The sequence below is a fragment of the Schistocerca gregaria genome, chromosome 2 (genome assembly GCF_023897955.1).
Source record: "Schistocerca gregaria isolate iqSchGreg1 chromosome 2, iqSchGreg1.2, whole genome shotgun sequence".
Classification (NCBI taxonomy): domain Eukaryota; kingdom Metazoa; phylum Arthropoda; class Insecta; order Orthoptera; family Acrididae; genus Schistocerca; species Schistocerca gregaria.
In genome coordinates, this window is record NC_064921.1 from 765,268,056 (window position 1) to 765,288,759 (window position 20,704).

The 20,704-nt window shown below is 43.8% G+C and overlaps 1 protein-coding gene across 1 annotated transcript in view; it reads left to right on the forward strand.

The window, feature by feature from the left end:
* The first annotated feature begins 544 nt into the window (after window positions 1–544).
* The window catches only part of LOC126334988 (uncharacterized), an 854,692-nt gene continuing 834,532 nt past the window's right edge, over window positions 545–20,704 (forward strand). The window contains exon 1 of the mRNA XM_049997796.1: window positions 545–2,281. Within this exon, the coding sequence (XP_049853753.1) occupies window positions 2,141–2,281 (141 nt within the window). The 5' untranslated portion in view covers window positions 545–2,140. The remainder of the gene's footprint in view (window positions 2,282–20,704) is intronic.

Consider the following 20,704-nt stretch of genomic DNA (forward strand, 5'->3'; position numbering starts at 1 on the left):
CCACCGGCGCCAACCTTGTGTGAATGCTGTGAAAAGGTAATCATTTGCATATCACAGCATCTTCTTCCTGTCGGTTAAATTTCGCGTCTGTAGCACATCATCCTCGTGGTGTTGCAATTTTAGGGGCCAGTAGAGTATTTTTTGGTGTAGCGATTTCCTTTCGTCAATGGGCGTAAAAGTATCAGACGTTTCTGTAAGTTATGTACTTTTTTCACGATTAAAGGTAACTTTCGTATAAATTATTTACAAACATCCTGCGTTGCACGCAACCGGCCCAGTTTTGTCTCAGTGCCGTTCTGCCCGGTATCAACTACGACAGCTTGCAGCCTGTTCCCACTGTGTGCCCTAGAGTTCGTCCGCTCCGAGGCTCGGCTCGATGCAGATGAGCGTGTAGCTGCTAATTGAGAGAGCAGCGAGCCGGAGAACTCGGCACCTGCTGCGCCACGCTACGCCTCTCTGAGACGAGTGGCGGGCAGTTCCCGGCAGCGCCGACATTGGCCGGCAGCGCGGGCCGGTTTACGAGCGGCGAGCGGCGGGACCAGCCAGTAGGCCGCGGCGGCTGCCCGCGACAGCACGCACCACGGCGGCAGCCTCTAGCGCTCTCCAGCCAGCCCACGCTAGGCGGCCCGCGACGCGACGCGATACGGAGGGCACCTACACCGGCGCCAGCAGGCACTGCCAGTGCTCCACCGGCCCCTCGCCTGGCCATCAGTGATCAAGAGGACGCGTCGACATTGTCGCCCAGGACGTCTAACCCTCTACAATCACATTACACACGTCGCAGGTGGAACATGCAGTCAAGTTCTTGCCTGTTTAAAAGTCACTTGTGTGTTCCACATGACTCTCGACGCGGGGGGAAGTACTTTGCCATTCTACACTATCACTTAATTAAATTCCCATTTACGTGACTCAATCGAGCCGAACTTTCACTTCCAGTAAACGGATCTTCCGCGTTTCGTAAATCGACGCGTTAAGGTATGTGCCGTACAAGGAGTGTCTAACGAGTCAAGTGCAACAGTAGAGCGTTGTCATCGAGACGTTATCAGTTTACAACTGGATTACTCTATTCTGCCGTTCAGCCAGCACGTGGGCACAATAAACGCGCAAGTGACTGCCTATACAACAGTCGGTAGCGGTACATACAGTATCCCAGTTACACATGATGCAGCAGGAAGTGCTCCGACATCCTGCGCCACCACATAAAAATAATAACAGCAATAACGTCGCGGCTGATGGAGTGAATTTCGTGGAATTAGAGCTCTAGCTTTTTTTTCCTGGTTTCACAGAACCGACGTGTTGACATTGTGAGCCTAGTTAGCTCAGACCTCACCACACACGACGTGGTAGAAGCGACGCTACAGTCAAGAATACGACGCACCATTTTATTAGCAAAACACAATTTCGTTCGTGCTGCTAATGCTGCGATTATTTTCAGTGCGTTAGTAACTTACCCATCGTTTCTCTGCTCGTTGTTGTGAAAGTGCCTAACAGTGCTGTATTCGACCCTCACTGCGTCGATCTACTTTAGGTATGATTGGCCGAGAGTCTTGCGATAAAGACACCCCTTAATGATCACACATTTGTGTTTTGTAAAATACACGTGGCTGTAAGATTAGCGTCGTGTGATGGTCTACAAACGTGAGTGAGAGGAGAAAGGGAAGTGGGCTGAATCAGCTACATCAGACAGGTACAATATGACCCCAGTTTTATAATATATTCGCTGTCTCAAAGGTCTGCTCTGCGTCTAGACTAGGACACCTGGCTGCGCCGGATGATGGACGCTGACAGTTCCACACTGTGTGCATCCGTCGTGCTTTGACAGTGCTGACAGATAGCAAAACTCGTGTGAATGCGGCGGTGGTTATGTGGCAGTGTAACTGCGAAAGCTAAACACACCTCTCAAACGTGACTACTATTAGTGCCGTGTTCTGCACACAGTTCAGGCAGACAACTTCGTGAGACGTCCCTAATACTCCACGTGGACGTTAATAGTGACGTTTAAGTGCCTGCGAGGGCGGTGTGGTTGAGTGTGTGTCACCAGAGGGCGTCGCTGATGCCTCACTTGGCCGGGGAGCGCGGCCGCGCAGTGCGACAAGTGAAGTGCTGAGCTGCGCCCCGCCAAGTGGACGGGAGGTCCGCCATGGGCAACGCGTCGAGCGCCGGAGCCGGCGTGGGCGGGAGTCGAAGCACAGACCCGCGGCCGCTCATCTTCCTGTTGTGGCTGCTGCATCGGTACTGGGGGCACAGTGACGCGCGCTCGCCCAGGGAGTTCCGCGCCCAGGTCGGTACCCGCCGCACACCTCTGTTTGTACAACTGAAATGAGTCGAGAGTGGACAGGTTCTAAGAGCCCAGACCCCAGGTCTCAGATCCGTACCAAACGTTTACATCGACATAGTATTAACCAGACCTCTCATGTAGTTTGTGCTATATGCTATCGTCCAGGAGCACTTGCGAAAAGAGTAAGTAATACGTAACACCAGACTCACAGAGCTCAGGAAAAACATAACTGTGAGCGCCTGTCTGGTACGGCTCTACTGGAGAAGTAGGTAGAGCGTTAGTCTATCATACCGAGGGTCCCGTGTTCAGGCTCTCGTTATGACAGTTTTTGTACTGTAGTATGTGTGACACTGTTATATAGGCCAACACGTTCCTCACATGTACATCTACATCTACATGAGTACTCTGCAATTCACATTTAAGTGCTTGGCAGAGGGTTCATCGAACCACAATCATACTATCTCTCTACTATTCCACTCCCGAACAGCGAGCGGGAAAAACGAACACCTAAACCTTTCTGTTGGAGCTCTGATTCTCTTATTTTATTTTGATGATCATTCCTACCTATGTAGGTTGGGCTCAACAAAATATTTTCGCATTCGGAAGAGAAAGTTGGTGACTGAAATTTCGTAAAAAAGTCTCGCCGCGACGAAAAACGTCTATGCTGTAATGGCTTCCATCCCAACTCGTGTATCATATCTGCCACACTCTGTCCCCTATAACGTGATAATACAAAACGAGCTGCTCTTTTTTGCACCCTTTCGATGTCCTCCGTCAATCCCACCTGGTAAGGATCCCACACCGCGCAGCAATATTCTAACAGAGGACGAACGAGTGTAGTGTAAGCTGTCTCTTTAGTGGACTTGTTGCATCTTCTAAGTGTCCTGCCAATGAAACGCAACCTTTGGCTCGCCTTCCCGACAATATTATCTATGTGGTCCTTCCAACTGAAGTCGTTCGTAATTTTAACACCCAGGTACTTAGTTGAATTGACAGCCATGAGAATTGTACTATTTATCGAGTAATCGAATTCCAACGGATTTCTTTTGGAGCTCATGTGGATCATCTCACCCTTTTCGTTATTTAGCGTCAACTGCCACCTGACGCACCATACAGCAATCTTTTCTAAATCGCTTTGCAACTGATACTGGTCTTCGGATGACCTTACTAGACGGAGGACTGTCCGGAGTTTACAGCAGTGTTGTATTGGCTATCCGCATCCGCTTCGTTTATTTGAAAGTACCAAACGTATAGATTACATACGCAATTTCACAGAATAAACACAAACAATGGGAACAGGAGAACAAACAGATAATTGCATCAACGGAGACAGTATGTAGTGGAAGTCGGCCGCGAGCGTAAACAAGCGAGAGCTCGGGCTGCCCGAGGGGTGAGGGAGAGGAGAAAAGCCCCGCCTCCCTCTCAAAGGGCTGCCACCCTACATCCGCGTTCTGTGCTTCCACGAAAGCACACCTGACACAACCTTCCTAGGGATCGCTAATTCCTTTTGTTGTGGCGAGAGTCGCATTAGAATCCCTTTGTGCACAAGTATTAGTCTCTCCACTCATTTACTCATGAAAAAAGGCAAGCAATTCACAACACAAAGCAAACTAGATTATACAAAGCATATGGTGGAGGCTACAGCGCACTTGTTTGCTGCGGTTGGCAGATAATTCAGGCCCGACATCTACGGGTCTCTCAGGCAACCATAGTTCAAAACACCGCCCACCTAAAATTACCACGATGTACGAGTAATGTCCGCATAGTATTCATAGCACTAATAATAATAATAATCATTATTATTCTTACTATCACTATTGTTACTAATATTATTATTAATTTCGCATGTGTGACGCAATTACTTCTTTAGTCCTCCGTTCCTATTGTTTATATTTATTCTGTGAATCTGTTAGGTTGGTGAATAAGTCCGTAGCACTTTTGTTTTGCACGTTGGTATTCTGGTTGCTACTGGTATACTTATCGATTGTCATTTTTTGTTTGTAGTTCACTGTCGCTATTTGAGTTTACATATTGTCATTTTGTCATTTGGAGATAGTGAGTAAAGCTGTCAACGCTAGAATACGGACTGCCAAGTGGAGAAGTCAGGATGTTTCCCACTTATTCTTCTCTTCAGGGTTGTCAATACCATCAGGCAAGAGTAGGCTGCCGCCTAGGGCGACAAACTTTTAGAGGCGGCAATGTGAGAAAAAAAATTAATTTCAAATCGAATGTCGAAGGAATTGTGAAAATGAGGCGAAAAAACGGAAAAGAGGTAAAACACCGAATTATTTTCAAAAGCATACGGACCAATTACAAAAGATTCTTTGCTTAATATGACGGTAGTAAACATACTATCCCTACTTAAATCGAAACTAAAGCAGCCGCTACCGAGTACGGAACGGAAACAAATATAACCTTGTCTGTCGAGCGCTGGAAGGGGGCACGTGCGTTGACTTGCCGAATAATAGCAAAGAATTATCAACTGTTTCATGATGTCCAATAAACGTATGAATCTGAGTGATACTTTTCATGTGAAATACGAGTAAGCATAAAACAGTAATATACTATCATTCATATCATTACTTCTGATAAATTTTAAATGTTACTAGTAGGGGCCTGCCGCGGTGGCCGAGCGGTTCTAGGCGCTTCAGTCCTGAACCGCGGGACTGCTTCGGATGCAGGTTCGAATCCTGCCTCGGGCATGGATGTGTGTTATGTCCTTAGGTTAGTTAGGTTTAAGTAGTTCTAAGTTCTAGGGGACTGATGACCTCAGATGTTAAATCCCATAGTTCTCAGAGCCATTTTGAATACCTCGCGCGAATGATCAGAAGCCAATCACTTGGATAACTATCCCACTGAGGTGGTTAACAGACGTTGTAGAAGTCCCAATAGAAAACGTAAACAAAGCTTCATTTATTTAATCTCAAGAGAGTAGATGCTAAAAAATATGGATGAGATTTATTCCTCAATATAAAAATGTTTGAATTACAACATAAACGAAATAATACCACGATGAACTAGTCTGATGCTTAGGCGTGTCTCCCATCAGTACAGCAGGGTTTCTAAATTCAATGAAAAATTCATACTCATCAGAAAATAGTTGCCCACCTCTATTAGTCCATTTTCTTGCGATTAAAAAGAATACGTAATTGATGTAAAATTTGATTGCACTGGTATACTCAATTGAGCTCTATTTTAGAATGTTCGGCACATTCATCTTATTGCAATTACTTAGGGAAATTTCAAATACTGAAGACAAAAAATAAAAAATTCGGAACATTTGTTGTTCTCAGTCAGTTTTAAAGGAGTTGAGGACAAAGGATGAAAACTGAGAACTATCTAGAGAAAATGAGGACGTTTGGTCATATTAGTTTAATGATTAAAAGTGTAATAGGAGATTAACATTTATGTGCCCTTGGATGTGGTGGTGGAGGTGGAGGTGGATGGAAGGAGGGATATCGGGCAGACCGATGATCGTGAAAAAGAGGGGTCATCATTTTTAGTTTTCGCGTAGGACGGCAAAACACCCAGCAACGGCTCTGCTTCTGAGTTCAATAGATGGGTGACAGCAGCAGAGGTAGCCAGAAACGTTTGCGCCATGTATGGAGATAATTCCACTGGACAGAGCACGGCAAGGCAATGATTTTCTTTTTTTAAGGAGGATCATTTTGACCTTAGTGACACTTCACGTTCAGGAAGACCTTCAGGTTTTGATGAAGATCGCTTAAACGCAGAAATCCACAATGATCGACGACACTGAACTCGAGAACTGGCAAATGTGATGAACTGTGATCATTCCACCATCGTTCTACATGCAATGGGGAAGGTTCAAAAATCGGTACTGCATGCTGTAAGCCAAAAGCACAAAAATCAGCTGGTGGCCATATGTGCAGCTCTCATTGCTCGTCATCAGTCATCTCGCAAACAACACTGACGGTTCCTATCCTTATCGTTACTGGTGACGTGAAATGAAAAGAAAACAATGTCTCAGCCCAAACAAATATGTGCAACTCTCATTGCTCGTCATCAGTCATCTCGCAAACAACACTGACGGTTCCTATCCTTATCGTTACTGGTGACGTGAAATGAAAAGAAAACAATGTCTCAGCCCAAACAAAGCAGAAACTCTCCGTACAAACACTTGTGCGCTTCCGCAAAAGGTATTGTTATGCATCTGGTGGAACAACGACCGCATGATGTACTACGAATTGTTACCCGATGTGTGATCATCACTGCTGACATTTATTGCCAACAACTAAGATATCTTACAGATGCAGACCACGAACAGCGACCAGGAAGACTGCGTGAAATGATGAAGCTCCACGATAAAACCCGCCCGCATTCTTCTAGACTGACAAAAATCACTATACTGGAGTTGGTTTGGGAAGTCATTTCGCACCCACCTTATTCACTTAAGATTGCGCCCTCAGGTTTTTGCCTTTCCCACTCCAAATGCAAAAAAAGGGTTTAAATGCCTCTGAGCACTATCGGACTTAACATCTGAGGTCATCAGTCCCCTAGAACTTAGAACTACGTAAACCTAACTAACCTAAGGACATCACACACATCCATGCCAGAGGCAGCATTTGAACATGCGACCGTAGCGGTCGCGAGGTTCCAGACTGAAGCGCCTAGAACTGCTCGGCCACACCGGGCGGTACTCCAAATGCACTTCGAACATAGCACGAGTTCTTGGCCTGAAAACTACGTGATTTCTACAGTGGCGGAATCGAAATCTTACCCCAGCGTTGGCATATGTAAATAGTCAAGGAGTATATATTACTGATGACTAAAGTCTCTGTTATGTGTACCTGTTGCGTTATTTAAACTTATGGAAAAACGCTACTAACTTAATGTTTCAACCAACTGTCGTCCAGGGGAACGTGTGTAAACAGTAACAGGTAACACATGACCTATGGAGCACAGGAAAAGCAGACCTGTGAGTATATGTCATGACGAGTTCGGATGATGATGTCGATAGAGCGTTAGAGGGTTGTGGGTTCGAGCCCTCGTTATACCAGTTTTTGTACTGCAGTAAGTGTGAAACTATTACACGAGATACATTTTCGACATATTAAAGGGATTGCTTGGGTTTTACAGTAATTTTGTATTGGCAGTCCTCTTTAACTTCGTTTATTTGTAAGTAGTAAATTTATACAGTACATTTGTAGTTTCACAGAATAAACATAAACAATGGAAACCGAAGAATAAAGAAACACCTGCAGCACACTTGCGGAAATATTAATAGTAATAATAATAATTATTACTATTATCATTGCCCGCATGTCGTGATCGTGCGGTAGCGTTCTCGCTTCCCGTTCCCGGGTTCGATTCCCGGCGGGGTCAGGGATTTTCTCTGCCTCGTGATGGCTGGGTGTTGTATGTTGTCCTTAGGTTAGTTAGGTTTAAGTAGTTCTAAGTTCTAGGGGACTGATGACCATAGATATTAAGTCCCATAGTGCTCAGAGCCATTTGAACCATTTTTGAACTATATCATTATTGTTATTGTTAGTACTATTAATACTCACGCATGTTTGATACAGTTGTTTCTTTATTTTTCTGTTTCCATTGTTTATGTTTATTCTGCGTAACTACAAATGCGCAAATAAACTTAGAGAAAGCCGACTGCTAATAGAATATTGCTATAAACTCCGCAAAATCCTTCTACATGTCAGAAACTTGTCGCCCCATGTAAGAGGATCACAAGTACTACAGTACAAGAACGGGCATAACCAGATATCAAACCCGGTACCTTTAGCATGACAAACTAACGCTCTGCCGAATTCCCCAAGGGAACTCTACATGACCGACGCCCAATGTTTGCTTTACCTGTGCTGCGTAGGTCAGGTATTATCTATTATTTACCATTTAAGTACTTTCTGCAGTAGGACAGCACACAACACAGCTCTGATTGATACTCTGTCGATATACAATGTCTGGTACCATTCTAATTGTCTGAAATATGGAGATTTGGATGTAAGTGCCAGATCTCACATTTGTCAGGAGAATAAAAGAACAATGTATCTCTTTGTACATAACTTATTTGTATCCAGAAAAATTGGAAGTTGTCCTGATACCACAGAATTCTGCTGCGCACTACATCGCCGCAGAAAAATAATGAGACAAATTAGATAAAAAATTCCTTATTAAGAACGTCCTAAGCGCCATAGCACGAAACCCACTGGACGTAGGTGCAGTAAGAAAGTTTTATTGCAAGTGACATTAATACACAGGGGTTATATTTTATTTGCGACAATACAAGAACAGAAATGCAGCAGTAAGTTGTAGTAGAAGTGTACTCCCATATCTTTTGATTTTAGAACTTTAAAGGAAGCAATATTTGGCAATCAATATTTGGGGCGAAAACCATACAGTACTAACCAACATTTGAATCACACACTGTATGATTTGTCACCTGTAACAAGTCTAGAAACATGTAAAGAGTACCGAGAACGCAGTACCACTGAAAACACGTTTTGAGGAAAAATAGTACTTACAACATTTTCCATTTCCGCTCTTTGCCTAGTGCTCGCAAATAAATATTCAGTTTTTATTGACATAAACAACATCCCTGTCTCTCAGAAACGTCAAAATCATGATATACTTGAACATCACCACATGCAACGGGTCCAATCTATGTTTAACACCTCAGATAAGCTTTTACTACGAGAAAAATAAATAATCTATCAAGCAAATATTGTTTAGCTAACGGGGGTGATTAACCAGGATGTTAGCCTTTCTTATAACTTCGCAGTTATGTCTTTTTTAAAATATCAGCCTGTAGTTTTATTTGGTAATTCACTGCTTCCCTCAAGAGGGTTACAGTGTATCATTCACATAAACACGACGTTATTAAAACGCAACACAAAATTAACTTCGACCGTCGTGTACTAGCATACAGTGTAGGTACCTGAGCTAAAGTAACTCGTCCACTTACTGCAGTAGACAGTAAACAAAAGTTTACGCAAGGAAAACGTACATCAGTCACTCATTTAAGCTTTTCAATTGAAAAGTTTGTGTGAGTACAGTGTACACCAACGAAGCGGAGGTAGAAATGCTGCATATTGCTCAAAAGGCAGACTAGAGCTTAATGTCCCGTCGACATCGAGGTCATTGGAGACGAAGCACAGGCTCGGACTAGGGAAGGAAGTCGGCCGTGCGTTTTCAAAGGAACCATTTTGGCATCTGCCTGGAGCGATGCAGGGAAATGAAGGAAAACCTAAATCTAGATGGCCGGACGAGGATTCGAACCGTCGTCCTTCCGAATGCGAATACAGTGTGCTAAGCGCTGAGCCACCACGCTTGGTGTATCGCTTAAAATGTACTACAGTACTGTACTACATATCCACCTATTATATATAAGAAAATATTTTCGCAGTTATTGGTCTTCTAATTTCTGTTTCCTTTAAACGAGCAGCATATTGTCCTTCCCTTCTCTGGTTTAAACTGTACTGAAACAAATCTTCAACAAAGACTGTTGACTAAACTACCGGTCTGCATTTTCCTTGCGTTTCCGTTTGATTACTGTCAGCTCCAGCAAGTAGACGAGTTAGATTAGTCTCGTTGCCTGCCCTGTGTGCTATTACAGGAGACCAAAAGCCAGTATTTTTAAAATTCTTGACGAAGTTATGTTTACGTGAATGGTACAATGTGACATTTTTCGAACAGTTCTTTCTGACACTCAAGAAGTTAGCATATAGTTTCATTTGCAACAGTCGTAGCTGACCTTGTGCCTTTGTCGTAATCCTTTCCTGTCCAAACTATGAAAAACTGTACCAAATGATTAAATATTTTCTGAGAGTACACGGCGTTTCAAAAATAATATATCCATTAAAAAGAATTATGTTGTCAAAGCTATCGGCCGCTGCACCACGGCTCAGTCATTGGGTGAACGAATAAATTGTCTATAGTCCATTTAAAATTATTTGTTAGTTCACACTTCATGCGTTGGAGCTGGTTTCCTCCAGTCAGAGAGCTCAAGGTCACGACTGAACCGTTTGCCGTTGTCTTCCAGTTCCTGGTCCAGTTTTCTTTGTTGATGTATTTAGATCCTAATACCTGAGTCTTGCCCTTTTATTTCGTATTTTATCACCCATGATAACCACTCTAAAAACTACAGATACACGCACACACACACACACACACACACACACACACACACACACACACAACGATGATATATCGAAATACAACAAAAAAATTGGCTCTGATCACTTTGAGACTTAAGTTCTGAGGTCATCAGTCCCCTAGAACTTAGAACTACTTAAACGTAACTAACCTAAGGCCAACACACACATCCATGCCCGAGGCAGGATTCGAACCTGCGACCATAGTGGTCGCGCGGTGCAGACTGAAGCGCCTAGAACCGCTCGGCCACTACGTCCTATACTGCGATACTACGTCATATACTGGCTCATCAGATGGGGCTTAGGAAAACTATCTCAATCGTGCGCACGTTTCCAGAGTGTCGTGGAAACAACTACAGTTTCGTTAGGTAGTTTTTTTTTACTACTTTTGTTTGACATTCGCTGTAAAAAAACAGCATGTCTAACTTCTTCTGATTTACGTATATGCCTGCATGCAAGAATTCTGAAGCGAAATGACCTGGCAATAGATAACAAAGTTCCTGCTAGTTCTGCACTGACGACAAGTAAATAGTCGAAACGCTTGCTACAAGGACGTAGCTTGGCATGAGCGGGTCTACAAGGCAGTAGCCTATTTCGGCCGGCCTGCTTTGCAGTTTTAGAATGCTTCTTGCATGCTTTTACGAAGAGTTTCAGTCTCAAAATTAACAATAATTATACCACTTCATTCGTCTTTTCAAACGCTTGAGGATGTCGTTAAAAAAGTATATCACTCTATTTAAAAGTGATGCTTGCTTCAATATCTCGACTGATATAAGAGTTAAGATTCTTTAATGCGTACCACAATTCGTGCCCCCTAGCGTATTATCATCCGTTATACAGTCTGAGTCAAAACCACTTTACACTTTTGAAATGATATAGAAATTTATTGAGATAATTTACAGAATCGCCAGAAGTGTCATTTTGTAGCAAACAATTTTAACTTTCACGTAAAAGAGTCAAGCTTAATTTTGGAACGATGTAACTACCATTTGTGGTACGGAAAATATCTCACGGGTAAACAATATCTTCCCACACTTGTTGCAGCAAAACGGGCGTAACTTGAGCAACGGCAGCATAGATTCGATTTTTCAGTCGGCTAAACTATTTGGTACGGGAGCAACATACACACGGTCTTTAATTAAATCCCAGAGCAAGAAACTCAGTGGTGTTAAGTCTGGGGGAGTGAGGTGGCCACGCTGGCTGGGGTGGCCGAGCGGTTCTAGGCGCTTCAGTCCGGAAACGTGCTGCTCCTATGATCGCAGGTTCGAATCGTGCCTCGGGCATGGATGTGTGTGATGTTCTTAGGTTAGTTAGGTTTAAGTACTTCTAAGTTCTAGAGGACTGATTACCTCAGAACTTAAGTCCCACATTGTTCAGAGCCGTTTGATGTGGCCACGCGATTGTCCCTTCACGGTCAATCCACCGACCTGGGAAGCGATTATCGAGGAAACCTCGAACTTCCTTGAGGAAACGAAGTGTTGCACCATCTTGCTGGTAGTAAATCATCCCATCTAAACCATCTTCGTCGATCGGTGGAATTTAAAATTTTTCAATCATATCCATATACACAATACCAGTGATAGTTTTTTCTGTGAAGGAGAAAGGACCATACACTTTCAATTTGCTGAAAGCAGAGAACACATTAACTTTGGGGCCGTCAGGAACGTGTTCTAGGGTTACATGTGCATTTTCGCTTCCCCATATTCTGCAGTTGTGGGTGTTCACCTTGCCACTGATACGAAACGTTGATTCGTCGCTGAAGATTATTGTGTTCAGGAGTGTCTCTTCGTCGTCTATCCGATGCAGTATTTCCGCACAGAATTCCCCATTAGCAAACTTATCTGTATCACAAATGTGCTGTGCCATTGTAGATCTGTATGGCTTAAAGTCTAAAAGTCGAGGCCCTACACAGTACTCACCAAAGTGTCTTTTGTGGAATGTCAGTCTCGCGAGGCGCATCTCACCTTGATTTCTGTGGACTACGGGTAAAGCTCTCGCTAACCTGTTCGACATGATCAACAACACGCTGGCGACCTGACGATTAATAATATCGCAGCGAACAACGCGTCTCAACAGAGTTCTTGTGAAAAGAGTAAATCGTAGACCTGCTTTTAGGTTCTTCAGCGTATTCGGTGCGAAATTTACGCCGAACAGTTGTTTCAGAGGTTGTTTCATCAGACCAAAACATACAGCGAGGACGTTCTGCACCAGTGAAAGTAGCCATTTTAATTGTGCACTACGCTGCCGCTCCTGCTGGCGGAATGGGTCACCGATACACCACGTGAATCAAACCTGAGGTTATTTGCTACACAATGACACATATGACGATTCTGTAAGTTACCTCAGTAAATTTCTATATCATTCCAAAGCTGTCAAGTTCTTTTTGAGTCAGCCTATAGTGTATAACAGCTTCACGCAGTGTAGTGGCGTAGTGGAGTGGCTAGCGTGTAAAATTGACGCGTAGGATGTCGTAAATTCGAATCTTGTCAAATGCACCGATTTTTTTTATTTCTAAATATAATCAAAAGTCTTTGATCATAAATTTTTTCAGTTAATTGGTTTCAATGTACTTATTTATTCAGAATGAGATTTCCACTCTGCTGCGGAGTGTGCGCCGATATGAAATTTCCTGTCAGATTAAAACTGTGTGCCAGACCGAGACTCGAACTCGGGACCTTTGCCTTTCACGGGCAAGTGCTCTCCAGTACCTCGTCTCCTACCTTCCAAACTTCACAGAAGCTCTTCTGCGGACCTTGCAGAACTAGCACTCCTGGAAGAAAGAATATTGCGGAGACATGGCTTAGCCACAGTCTGGGGGATGTTTCCAGAATGAGACTGTCACTCTGCAGCGGAGTGTGCGCCGATACGAAACTTGCCCGCGAGAGGCAAAGATCCCGAGTTCGAGTCTCGGTCAGGCACACAGTTTTAATCTGCCAGGAAGTTTCATACTTTTTTATTTCGTACACTTTTCAGCGTCATTTCCGTCATCGTATTGACTTTCTTATTTGTTTTTATTTTTCTTCCTAAAAATTCTGTTTTCATTTCCAATTTTCCTGTGTTGCCTATAATCTGTGACCAAGTGCCACCCAGGTTTGCTCATCGATTCGGCAATTCCAGCTGGACAATGCGACTCCCCACACGTCCCGAATTGCTACAAAGTGCCCCAGGAACACATTTCAGAGTTTAAACATTTTGCTGGCCACCAAACTCTTCAGACATGAACATTACTGAGCATTTCTAGAATGCATTGCAACGTGCTGCTCTGAAGAGATCTTCACCTCGTCGTACTCTTGCGGATTTATGTACAGCCCTGCAGGATTCGTGATGTCAGTTCCCTCGAGAAGATCGTACACGAGACCTTCCAAGGGAACGTAGGGATTGAAATCGAAGGAAAGATACTGGCATACTTAGCCTATGCAGACGACATCTGTTTACTCTCTAGGTCGGAAGAGGAGTTGGAGTAAATGACCAAAGCACTAATGGAGACTGCCAGCAAATTTGGGCTAAACATAAACGAAGCCAAGACAGAGTACCTCGTTATGACGCGTGGTCATTGCCAGACTGCTGATCATCTACAATCACTGCAGGTCGGGGACCAGTCCTACAAGAGAGTGCAAGATTTCAAATACCTGGGGGCACTTTTCACTGAGAACTCGTCATGTGAAGCAGAGATCAATGCCAGAATACAAGCAGGAAACCGATCTCACCACAGCCTAGCACAACTGCTTCGTTCCAGATATCTCTCCAGACAGTTTAAGATTCGACTGTACAAAATCCTGATCCAGCCTGTTGCTCTATGTGGCTGTGAGACGTGGAGTAACCGGATGCAGGACTTCCATATGCTCCTTGTTTTTGAGAGAAAAGTGCTTCGGAAGATGTTCGGTCCGGTTCTGGATGCAGATACAGGGGAATGGAGGATCAGATACAACCAAGAGCTTGAGGAACTATATCAGCAGCCCAACATAGCAGGTACTGTCAAAGCCAAATGCAGTGGGCCGTCCATGTGACCCGGATGGAGGATCACAGATGGCCTCGGAAGCTCCTGGATTTCACATCTACAGGAAAGAGACATCCACGGAGATCCAAGAAGCGTTGGAGGGATGGACTACATGAAGATTTAAACCAAGCGTCAATAGATGTGAACGGATGGCGGATAGCAGCAATGGACAGAATACAGTGGAGGAGGAAACTCGTAGATGCGTGCGGTCCACTGGGCCTGATCACGTAGTAGCAGCAGCAGTTCCCTCCAGCACTACTTCAGACATTAGTGGAGTCCATGTCACATCGTGCTGCGGCACTATTGCTTGCTCGCTGCGGCACTGCACAATATTAGGCAGGTGTACCAGTTTCTTTCGCTCTTCAGTGTACATAATAGTTTTAATTTATGTAAAAGACACAAGTGAGACTTAGTAGTCACATTTAATTTATGTAAAACACACAAGTGGGACTCACCAGTCCCATCAGGACATATTCATCGTAGCTGGTAGGGTTATTTATTTATTGCGGTACCAGTTTAAATCTACTAAAGTAATACAAAACCTCGAAACATTCAAAATAATGTGCTTTCACGTCAGCGGGGTCCCTACTTCCTTGTGCTAAAACGAACAACACAGCGGCACGACAATCTGATGTTGCCTTCTGTCCTCCGTTAGCGAAGGTGTTGAACTCTCACAGCCAGAGGGTTTCCTGTGTTGCAGCAGAACTGCCAGTGTACGTATTCAACTCCATGCTGTTTTATGACTAGAAAGCGAAAGGACTTAAGTCCCGTTGGGCGGAAAAGGTATAAACGAGAGCCAAAGAAAATACGTTTTCTCTCTTTAGCGTTGCTGCACACAACGACGAAGCCTGGCATTACAGCCCTACTTAGTGATGTTTACATCAGAGTAGCCGCTTTCGACCACTTTGCGTTTCAGCTTTAGCACGCTCTTAGGAAAAGACTGAGAAAGTTTCAAAGACAGAAATAACTTGAGTTATGTTACTGAAGTGGCTTTATCAAGCACTTTAGAATGCCATGTAAAAGTATCCCCTATAAAGATAACCATATTTGTTCCAGTATGTCACAAGAGGACCATGAAATTGTTAATCACGGATTTTAATGAGTCTTAGGTATGCTGGAGAGTGATCTGTTCTCAGTACCCTTGCAGCTGCTTTTCGTGCGACTTTCTACTTTCCGAGAGAACCGCTGAAGAAATTTTGTGCGTAACTTCTATACCGGTAATGCGAGTGTAACGTAGTGGTTAAGGTTAATGACTAGAACGCTGGTGGTACAGGTTAAAATGTTGCCTGTTTAGTTTCTTACCAGTATCATCTTTGAGAATATAATTAAATACGCTAAAGAACCAAAGAAACTGTTACATCTGCCTTACATCGTGTAGGGCCTCCGCGAGTAAGCAGAAGTGCCGCAACACGACGCGGCATGGACTCGACTAATGTCTGAAGTAGTGCTGGAGGGAACTGACACCATGAATCCTGCAGGGCTGTCCATAAATCCGTAAGAGTAACAGGGGTTGGAGATCTCTTCTAAACAGCACGTTGCAATGCATTCCAGATATGCTCAATAATGTTCATGTCTGGTGATTTTGATGGCCAGCGAAAGTGTTTAAACTCAGAAGTGTGTTCCTGGAGCCACTCTGTAGCAATTTGGACGTTTGGGGTGTCGCACTGTCTTGCTGGAATTCCCGAAGTCTGTCGGTATGCACAATCGACATGAATAGACGCACGTGATCAGACAGGATGCTTACGTACATGTCACTTGTTACAGTCGTATCTATACGTAGCAATGGTCCCATATCGCTCCATTTGCACACACCCCACACCACTGCAGAGCTTCCACCAGCTAGAAAAGTCCCCTGCTGACATGCGGGGTCCATGGACTCATGAGGTTATCTCTACACCCGTACGCCTCAGTGCGCTCGATACACTTTGAATCGAGACTCGTCCCACCACGCAACATTTTTCCATTCATCAACAGTCCAATGTCTGTGTTGACTTGCCCTACGGAGGCATAAAGCCTTGCGTCGTGCAGTCATCAAGGATTCACGAACGGGCCTTCAGCGGCTACGAAAATGCATATCCATGATGTTTCGTTGAATGGTTCGCACGCTGACACTTGCTGCTGGCGGACTAACGATGAGCGTCTTTCTGCCAGCCAGACTGATTATTAATCTGACTGCGGTGATTAACCATCTCCTTGAAAAGCCCGCATCTCGTGGTCGTGCGGTAGCGTTCTCGCTTCCCACGCCCGTGTTCCCGGGTTCGATTCCCGGCGGGGTCAGGGATTTTCTCTGTCTCGTGATGGCTGGATGTTGTGTGATGTCCTTAGGTTAGTTAGGTTTAAGTAGTTCTAAGTTCTAGGGGACTGATGACCATAGATGTTAAGTCCCATAGCGCTCAGAACCAGCCAAATTAACTATACAGGGTGATGCAAATGAGAGCACACAAATTGAAGGAGCGGACAGAGGAGTGGAAATTCAACAATTTTGGAATAGGAACTTATGGTCTCAGAAGTAATGCTGAGACAGTGGAAGCTATCGAATGTCAGGAACTACAACAACTTTCAATGCACACCCATTCAAGTTCACCAGTCATAACGTACCGTTTCTGTGTACATAAGTTTGTTGCTAAGAGATGTTTTTTGTATAAGTATCTGTAATGTTACGCATATTTAGCCGAGCTAATATGTCACCTAGAACTGCTACAAGGTAAGGTGTATCTGATGTACGGCTTAACGCTAGTGGGCCTGGAGGACAGCGCGGGCCAGCCCAGGACAAAGACGATCAGTGTAGCCGAATGTGGGTAAATCCCAAGAGAGGGGAACTGAACAATGATCGCTCGTTTAGCAGAATGACCAGCAATGGCAGACTTTGAGACAAGCTAAAAGATGGTGTCTTACGTCTATAATAGCTTACATTCAAATATTAATGCACATCTGAATATATCGGTGATTCCAGGAAACTGGTGTGTAACCAGTGGCATAGCAGTAATTTCAGTATCTTTTAAACTACAGACGTTAATATTTCACAGCAAACAAACATTTCACAATGACCGCCTAAATTAACAATTTCAAATGCTTCATGCAATCAGCATAATATATCTTAGATGATAGCATTGCTGTATAGCTATCATATCTGAAAGATATGTATGTGTATCATTTTTATTTCTTGGTTTATTAAGCCTTTTACATATTTTTTACTACGCAAAGCACAGCGTCAATGCCACATAATTTGTCATATTTGTATTTTCAGTTAATAAATGGTTCACTTTATTCAAATGCTGATTGCAAGTGCTTTTAAAAAACGGTGATAATTTGAAAGTGGTCAGTTGCATGTGTTTGGGACACCAAAACAGAACCAAAACACTCTTCTGATAAACAGGCCTAAATAATTGTTTAAAGCATATTTAACGACACTCTGTAGTCATTTGCCACGAGCGCTACTGCACAGAAATAATGGCTTATTTATTGATGGACACACATTTGTTTACAATTATTGTAAACGACTGGACTGTGGCCGGCCAGAGTGGCCGAGTGGTACTAGGAGCTTCAGTCTGGAACCGCGCGACGGTACGGTCGCAGGTTCGAATCCTGCCTCGGGCATGGATGTGTGTGATGTCCTTAGGTTAATTAGGTTTCTACATCTACATGACTACTCTGCAATTCACATTTAAGTGCTCGGCAGAGGGTTCATCGAACCACAATCATACTATCTCTGTACTATTCCACTCCCGAACAGCGAGCGTGAAAAACGAACACCTAAACCTTTCTGTTCGATCTCTGATTTCTCTTATTTTATTTTGATGATCATTCCTACCTATGTAGGTTGGGCTCAACAAAATATTTTCGCATTCGGAAGAGAAAGTTGGTGACTGAAATTTCAGTCGATGTCCTCCGTCAATCCCACCTGGTAAGGATCCCACACCGCGCAGCAATATTCTAACAGAGGACGAACGAGTGTAGTGTAAGCTGTCTCTTTAGTGGACTTGTTGCATCTTCTAAGTGTCCTGCCAATGAAACGCAACCTTTGGCTCGCCTTCCCGACAATATTATCTATGTGGTCCTTCCAACTGAAGTTGTTCGTAATTTTAACACCCAGGTACTTAGTTGAATTGACAGCCTTGAGAATTGTACTATTTATCGAGTAATCGAATTCCGACGGATTTCTTTTGGAACTCATGTGGATCATCTCACACTTATCGCTATTTAGCGTCAACTGCCACCTGACACACCATACAGCAATCTTTTCTAAATCGCTTTGCAACTGATACTGGTCTTCGGATGACCTTACTAGACGGTAAATTACAGCATCATCTGCGAACAGTCTAAGAGAACTGCTCAGATTTAAGTAGTTCTAAGTTCTAGGGGACTGATCACCTCAGATGTTAAGTCCCATAGTGCTCAGAGCCATTTGAGCCATTTGATTGGAGTGTGATCACATCTTTATGATATTCCTTTATTTAAATATTGTTGTAATACCTGTAATAATGTAGTCCGCAACTCATGATCTTGGGGTAGTGTTCTCGCTTCCCGCGAACAGGGTCCCGGGTTCGATTCCCGACAGAGTCAGGGATTTCCCCTGCCTCGAGATGACAGAGTGTTGTTGTGTCGTCTTCGTCATCATCACTCATCGCCATTACGGCCGGAGGAAGGCAATGGCAAACCACCTCCGCTAGGACCTTGCCCAGTCGGCGGTACAGGTCTTCCCCGTCGTACCCACACGCTCCTCGGAGTATTGGACTTCATCATCATCACCTGTGTAGTCAAATAATGTCTGTAGCACATAAGAACGATGTATTTTTGGTGCGAACGGCCTTCAGCCAATGGAAAAGCAGTCATTAGCGAAACACTACAGGAGTTAAGTGGAGGCTGTGATTTTTTAGTGAAGAGCTCAAGGGAGTGATTCTGGACACTTTGTGTCGAGTGGTAGAAGAAGGCATCCTGCCTGTGGTAATATGTGTGATTCAATCGTGTCCGTGATAGATTCTGGGTAGGGAACGGCCGCTTCAATTCTCTAATTTTGAATGGTCACTAGCTCACGAGAGATCGGAATGGGCCCCATAGTAGGACTCTAACTTTTTTCGCTTGTATTACGGAACTGGGGATAGACAGAATATGTGTTGCTATTCTCTGCATCATGTGTGCCAGTTAGTGAATCATCATGTTGAATTCTGGAACTGTCTGGGCTGGTGAATATATCGTGTATTGTCATTGCGAAATGGACTTAGTTTTCACAAATTTTGGATGACTATTTGGTTTGGGGAATTTGCTACCATTCTCGCCACGCTATCAACATAATTTTACTGCATTTGATAAGGGTATTTTCTGTCTGTGTTTTGACTGAATATCGTAGTGCCGCTTCCTGTTTATTTGAAATGCCCCTGCTTGGATAACTTTATTCAACATAATTCTCTGTCGTCTATATCAATTACAGGCGTTAAAAAAGAACTCTTGTTATTAAATTATTCATTTAATTTTTATTTTTTTATTTTCGTGTATTTTATTAACTCGCAATTCTGGTCAATGCATAGAGTATTTGAGTGCAGGATCATAGCTGCAGGTTATGTTTGCAGCGAATTAGCTGCGGGGTAAGAGACCAGACATGTGCTCAACCCTATGACTATATGCAAGTATTCTTGTTAAATAGAGCCAAGCACAGCCCAAGTACCTGAAGTATGAGTAACCACAGGTGGAGACGCAAATGGTTAGCTGACATGAGATGCTGTCAGAGAAACAGCAACACCAACGGAAACCATTATGTGCCGCCACATACGTGACGTACTCAGTACCAGCTTTCCCAGGCGTTGAATCGGAAGAGGAGGTCCTGTTGCTTGGCCGCCTCGTCCCTTGATCTGATCTCTCTTGACGTTCTTTTACGAGACCATACCAAAAGTGTAGTGTACGTGACACGAATTCCCGGCGAAGAAACACTTCTCGCTGGGGTATTTCCATCGTCTGATGAGGTTCGTGCGTGCGTGGTGTACTTGGTTGAGCGTGTCATAATTTTCTACAAAGATGTTATACCTGTGCTCAATGTGGTAGTAGCGATTTTGAACACATTCTGCAGCGTGCAACATTGTTGAGTTCATTATCTTTGCTAAGTTTAAGCAACGTCTGCATGCATTGTCCTTGTTGTTCCTGGCATTCCAAACATTTCAATGGCTCAGAATTAGTTCCAAGACCATAAATTCCTATTCCAAACTTATATTTTGACATACTCCTCCAGTTCGTGAGCAATCCTGTGAAAAATTCTGAATAATGCTCATCAGAGATCTGGTGATTTCCATCTGTATGTGTTGTATTGGACCA